This window comes from Accipiter gentilis, chromosome 6 (assembly GCF_929443795.1).
Source record: "Accipiter gentilis chromosome 6, bAccGen1.1, whole genome shotgun sequence".
Classification (NCBI taxonomy): Eukaryota; Metazoa; Chordata; class Aves; order Accipitriformes; family Accipitridae; genus Astur; species Astur gentilis.
The window spans coordinates 12787247-12794253 of NC_064885.1; the positions used below are offsets into that span (position 1 = coordinate 12787247).

At 48.3% G+C, this 7007-nt stretch overlaps 1 protein-coding gene across 1 annotated transcript; it reads left to right on the top strand.

Moving 5' to 3' along the window:
- Positions 1-832: 832 nt before the first annotated feature.
- On the top strand, positions 833-6685 carry LOC126039368 (1-acyl-sn-glycerol-3-phosphate acyltransferase alpha-like). Its single transcript, XM_049802448.1, is given in 6 exon segments — positions 833-1014; positions 2361-2498; positions 2909-3005; positions 3272-3355; positions 3854-3953; positions 6349-6685. Coding segments are annotated over 6 exon segments (741 nt in total). The 3' UTR covers positions 6489-6685.
- Positions 6686-7007: the final 322 nt, after the last annotated feature.

Sequence of the window (7007 nt, forward strand, 5' to 3'; positions counted from 1 at the left end):
CAAAGATCCTTTTCATGCAGTGGTTTTAGGAGCTGAAATGGAGTTGGAGCACTCCCAGGTTATACTTGCATTTTCCTGATTTACTTCTTATGTATGCAGATGCTGTCTAAACACGTGCCTGCCTCTGGCCATGAAAACATCAGGAGTAACTGCTCTTGCTTTGTGTATCTTTTTGTCTAGACATGTGGCACTTTTGCCACTTTTCCCAATCTACTTGAGGAATGTCCAGTTGCTCAGCTTGGTCCCTCCAGTGCCTAGATGTATGGGGCAGGAGATGGCTGCTAGGATCACTGGTTTTCTCTTTCTCTCCTCCATAATACTAATTTCTGATTTCCTGGACAACTTGCAGCCAGCTCACTTGTTCGTAAAGTTCAATGCTAGCACAGAGAGTGAGACAGTCTGGTGTCTGTGCTGTCTGACTTATCCCACTCCCTCCTATTAAAGATTTTCTTAAAAGTTCTCAGGGTTCCTATGCACAGAGCCACGTCAAAGGGGAGCTGTGTCTCCAAGCAGTCATTGCTCTACCACCCCAGAGCCACACACCCCCTGCACATAGGCACCCTTGCTATCGTGTGTTTGCCCCTGCTTGCCAGCCAGCTCCTGCACGCAGTGCTGCTGGAGTGCCCTTGCTAAACTGGCTTTCCAAAGTTAGTTTAGATCTGAGCAGCAAACACAGCCTTTCTGAAGCATTGCTCCTGAATCTAGTTCCAGCTTTGCACCACCCACATGTAGCTGATCAAGGGAATCTAAACTCTGGTCCACAACATTGGGTGCTTGTGACTCATTTAACTGCGCTGTGCAATGCTCCTCTGGTTGACTCTGGGATGGAAGGATGGAGCTTCTGCTCCTTCATTAACCATTTATTTTTCTGTTCATCGTGTTTCTAGTCCTTTACCAGGTGAATCCTGCATTCAGACACTTCTGCAAGATGACCTTCTATAAGTTGTGGCTCTTCACCCTAAGCATTCTGGTTATCACCAGTGTTTCTCGTGAATGTAACATGGAAAACATGGAGTTGTCTGTGGCTTCTTTCTGCTCTGGGCATTGAGTCAACTCGTGCTGTTTTGTAAGGTCCTGGGAGTTGCACTGCAGCAGGGAGGAATTAGTTGTATATTGGTGTGAAGAACTGACAGGCCCTGTAATTCAGAGAAAGGATGTGGGTTTCAGTATTGTATTTGAGTTGATAGAATAACAATTTATGCAAGCAAAGGATGTAAAAGGTGACATAAATTTGACAAACTAAGTAATGCCAACAAACTGGATGTAATGCACAGGTAAAGTAACTTGCTGTTTTTAGTAAAGCTCTCCTGTCTGGTCTTCAGAGCTGTATTTCCCTCCTCCACGTGGCCGATCATTCACTTTCTAAGTTGTGTTGAGAAAGCCTCTGCAGGTGCTCTTCTCTTTCACAGCTTTATTCTGACCCAGTGCCCACCTGAACAGGCACGAGCAGACATTACCATGGTGCAGTGCTGGTGCCTGCATTTACACTGTCCCCATCACTGCAATTACAGCCTGGTGCCCCCAGGTCTGGCAGTCTCTGAGCCCGTCCCCTCGCTGCCCATCCCCTCTCTCCATCTGTTACTGCCTCTGCAGCAAGCTGCCGGACTTACCCGGAGACTGGGCAGCTGCGTGTACACATGTGATTAGCAGCGGTGGGCATTAGTAACTTGGGGTGTGGGTTGAGTGGGGCCTCGAAGATGACTCTGCTAGATGGCAGCGTAGAGCTTGTAGCCTCCTGAAGTGCTGCAGAGGCAGGATTTACTATTTATCGTTGTATGCTGCAGTGGGAGTTGGTATCCCCTAACTGAGCATCAGCCTTTCGCTTTAAGAAATTTTCTTCAGTTCTTGACTTCTGTGTCTGACTTTTTTAGTTTCTTAATTTTTCCAGTATCTGTTAAAATATGGCTACCAGAATTGCCGTCTAACATCACCTAGAGGCAAAATCATCTCTCTTTCCAGAGCCTGGGCAATAGCAGAATTGGGTGCATGTTTATTGCAGCCTGTATTCGTGTTTCAGCAAGGTGAGCAGGGAAGTGGAGTACAAACAGGTGCACTATGAATTTTGTCATTATCTAATATTTGGCTGATCCATGGAATTGCTGTAGCTGTAGTTGCTAGGCCACTGGTCTAATGTGACTTGAAGAAAACCTGCTAGGTGTATTTGTCTTCTCTAATGAAATGATGAGCTGAAGAGACATACTAGTTGCTCTTCTCCAAGTCATAGGTCAAATCTGGGTCTGTGGAGAAACAGGCTACTCTGCAGGAGCAGTCTGTGAGATGGGCTGGTTTGGAAGAATGGTGTTTGTTCCCTTTACCCAATTTCAGCACCTCTTTGGCTAATGCCCACTCCCTTTTCCCAGGTTTTTGCGCATGTCATTCCTGCCCCTCAGCTACATCTTTGGTCTCAAGATAATGGTGAAGGGCAAGGAGAACCTCAGGACTAAGAAACCTTTCATCCTCATGTTGAATGACCAGACCTCCCTTGACATTATGGGTATGTGGTGATCCCACCTCCTGCTCCCGGCCCCAGTTGTCTGTAAGGGAGCGTAGTACAAAATCCCAGGTATTGCAGGCAGAGGAGCAGGAGTGGCTGCTACATAGTCCATTACCAGCTAGTCCCAAGCCAGGGCTGACCTCCAGGGTATTAAAGCCAGGGTTGTTCTCCAGGGTATTAGAGGTATTTTCAAGCTAAATCAGCTTCATTCTTTCCAAGAGAATGGGGATGAGATTGTCAGTTGACCACAGCCGTGTCATAGCTGCTCTCATTTAGCATCAGCAATAGTCCTCCTCTAAGTGGTTGGTTGGTCTGGAGACCCCCAGAATCCCTTTCCCAACATGCTTCCGATCCTGTGAAGCTGGGTGGGGACTGCGGGCATGGCATCTCCTAGAGCAGAGGGCTGTAGCCCAGAATCTGGCTTTCAGGACTCATTTTCATTGACCACAAGAGGAGGGAAGAGTATATGACTACCTTGATAGAGGTGGCACACTCCCTCCACAAAGAAAATGTGAGTGGGGAGGACTCTGGTGAGGAGCCACTAGAACCTTGATGTGACTGGAAAGGGATCTTTGGGCTAGGCACTGAGCAGAACAGAGTAAGAGCATCTCTGGTGGGTTCAGTGTGTTGTATGTCCATAAAGTGCTTGAAGTGGAGGAAGATGATGTCTCTGCATGATCAGGAGCAGACAGATCAGTCCCGGAGGAGTATGCCTGTGCAGTGGCTCAGAATAGTAACTGGAGGTCCCTCTGTCCCAATATCTTCTCCCTCCTGCAGTTTCGCATCTTGATCTTCCCTGAAGGAAGTTGTAGTCATGGTAGCTTCATGTTGCCCTTCAAACGTGGGGCCTTCCAGCTGGCTGTGAACCCAGGTGAGAGCCACCTTCCTCCTGCCCTTTGGCAGGCGATTTGCCTACCATGGTCCACCAGCAACCAGGGCTATGTGGCTCCTGGTCCCTGGCTTTCCTTTGGATCGAGCACATATCCAGGACCCCACGAGGAGCTTGCAGGTGGCTCAGGAGGGGGCTGTTTCTGCGACAAGTGGAAAACCTTCACAACTCAGCTTGTGAAAAAAGTGGGAGGACCTTGACAAGAACCCTGGACCTGCCCAGGAGGAGTTTCTGCTGAACAGGCCTCTGCACATACTAATTTGGCAATCCATGCATTGTTGGGCCTAAATACAGAGATTAAACACAAAAACCAACAGCGAGGACATTGGGTGATATGGTTAAATGATCTAAATATCCCCCAAAAACTCTGAGTGTCTACTATGAAGCTGACTGGGATAATTATCAGCAAGGTGCTGGATTCACCTAAGAACACCAGTTCCGTTTTGGGGGAGAAATCTGGAAATTTGTAGATTCACTGTAGACTGCCTCCCCTCCAGGTCCCCATTATTCCTGTAGTGATCTCTTCCTATTATGACTTCCACAACCAGAAGGAGAAGAGATTTAGACCAGGTGAGGATGATCTGGGGCAAAGAACAGGCTAGGTGTTGGTGCAACCACAGTCCTTGGAGGGAGCCATGAGGTGGGTGGGCAGAGGACCATGTGTGATGTGGAGATAGCAGCCAGACAACAGTAGTTTCTGTCTTCTCGGGAGGGGAGGGAATGGGAGATTCCAGGCATCACTTTTGCCTCTCCCCTTGGATTTCTCACAGCTTGTCCAATACCTGTATGAGGGAACATGGAGAAGCAGTGGAGCCCAGGGGCAAGTCCTGCCCCCGGCCCCACCATGCTGTCCTTGGATCTGCAGGTGCGTGGAGAGTTGGGAAACAAAAGCAAACATGGAGCTTTCAGCAAAAGTCACCCTGAGAGTGTGTCTCCTCCCAGTTACCATGTTTCATCCATTTATGGTGACAAAAATTTCTCTTGGTCACTGATAAAATGTTATGGGGAAAAAAATTATGTAAGTCTTGGCTTCAGAACTAAAATGCCGAAAAAAATGTTTCAAACTCCAGCAAAGAAAACTAACCCATCCTGTTCCTCCACTTCCTTTACTGACACCCATCCCAAAATGGGCTTCTGCCACTTTCCACCTCCCACCAGGCCAGCCCTGCTGTTTCCTAAGGGTAGGACTTGCATCTGACATTCTCATTCCTCCCATTGTTTGTGCCTGGGTGTAGTCATCCCCTCCCAGGTGGACACCTGGAAGAGAGAGTTGGTGCAAATGTTAAACATTGCATTGTCTGTTTCTACTAATCTTTCATCTGCTGGGACTACCCTATCTCTATTAGCAACACACAAAAGCCTTTTGGTACTTGAAGTATTCCCCACCATGGGTGGGGTGTCGACAGGAGCATGAGCAGGGACATCAGCCCTGCTCTGCTAGCCTGCTTCCTCCCCATCACGTCCCTGCTCAGTTGGGCAAACAAGACAGAGCACTGCTCTGGGAAATCAGAGGTGAACGCAATGGGAAGGGATCCCTGAAGCAGCTGAACCTTCTGCTTTAAGCAAGGCCAACTCTAAAGATAGATGAGTTTTCTCCGTGCCTTGTCCAGCCAAGTTTGGAGTAACTTCAAGGAAGGAGATTCCACAACCTCCCTGAGCTTTTTAGGAAAGACTATTTCTGGTCGCATGTACATTTGACTTTATAATAAACTCACCCTGGGAGTTAGTGGTTAGCTGACCTCTAAGCCCTTTTCCAAACTGCTGTTAAACAGGTAGGATCTTCACTGCTGGAGAAAGAACCACAGGTAACTTTTCCTGTATCTTCCCACTTTTCCCACCTGCAAGTTTTGCCATGGCTGATTCTGAAGAGGTGCTACACGTGGCGAAGATTTCTGCACATTGAGAAGGCTGATCCTCAGGTCAGGATAGTTCACCATGCCCACAGTGGCTTTGGGCATGCTGATGAGCTTCTGGAAAGCCCAACTCTGTGTCTAGTGTGTGCACACTGTCATGCATGGAGCAAGTCTGGTGCTTGCTGGGAGTCTGTTATACCCCTACAGACCTACACTTTCAGCACAGCCCTGTCATCACTCAGCTTTTTCTGTAGGACAAAGCGAAGCATAGTAGACTGCTGAGATACCAAACCTAGCTTTGGATGTAAGATGGCAGGCAGGGAGCATGCCTTTTTCTTTTGTGAAGCTTTTATCTACGCTTCTGTTTTGCCTCCCTTGCATGGCTCTGCTAACAACGCTTCTGGATCTCATTTCCTAACACACGTGTAAAGGCATGCAAGAAAGTTAGAAAATAACACAGACAGTCCCCAGATCCTCAGGTGCATGTCTGTGCAGGCACTGTTCATCTCTGCTGGCCAGAGCAAGAGCCACTGGGTGCAAGAGCAGAAAACCATGATGACAGCTCCCCAGTATATTCTTCCTGTTTGCACCAGTCCGTTGCTTAGATGCTTCCCAAGAGGAGTATGACACACCTTGGCCAAACAGGGAGTCCCGGGTGCAATTTCTGCATCCCAAAGTATGTTTCTGGAAGGGGGGACTCTGCTGAATTTAGTAGACGTAGATCATAGCATGGTCAGTTTGGATGTGTGGTATTACAGCGATCTCATTCTCTTTGCCGTGATCTAGACAGACCCTGAGGTCTTTCTGCTGTGACAACTTCTTCTTTATGAATCACTGCATTGGATGTATTTGGGGAGAGATTCACTTGTTTCTGTATTTATGATTTTTGCTGTGTCTGTGGATGGGAAAAGCCTGGTTTGGGCTTTTGCTTTGTGCATCTGGGACATGACTGGGTTGCTACACCACTGTTGGTGTGGGAAAGAGGGCATTTCCCTTCGTTTCTGTCTTGTTCTTTGGTTTGCACTGATCCCTCTGCTATGTCTTCTCTTGCTCTTCTACACCACTCACATATTTTCTTGCCCCTCTCTGACCCTCCTATCTCACTCTTCCAGGAAAAAGCATAATCCAGATCCTGGTGGAAACCCTTGGCTTGGCCCCAGATGATGTTCCCAAACTCACTGAGCAGGTCCGTGACTCCATGCTCACTGCCTATCAGGGGATATCAGGAATGACAAATGGGACTTCCCATTAGCGATCCTATCTTCCAGCTCCAGCTGTGCATATAGCAGCGGGGCGGGGAGCATGGCAACCACAAGAAGGTCTTGCAGCAGAGACAACCATGGATTGCAACCCTGATATAGCAGAGACAGGCAAAATGTCCACAGACGAAGAAAAGCTTGTAAGTGGAGCTGGTGAAAGGCTTGCCATGTTCCTTCCAGAGAACTGTGCCACCTGTGTGCATGGACAGACACATGGTGGGTAGCTGGACATTTCTTTGTAATTGTAAGCCTGAGAACTTCTCTCCAGCTGGACCCCAGGCAGAGCTGGACCCTTCCTGTGATCATTGCTGCATGCTTATAATCACATTTTCCTATTCAAAAGCAACAAGGTGGAGGCATTTATCCCAAGCCTGTAACCATCCTGCCTGGGGAAGTGGCTGTCTTGGGGTTTGAGGACTGCCACATTTCCCTGGAAGCACACTCAGCAGAAGGCACTGTCTCCTACCTCTTTCTGTAGGGAGAAATTGGGAGGTACCTCTGCCGCGAGAGGG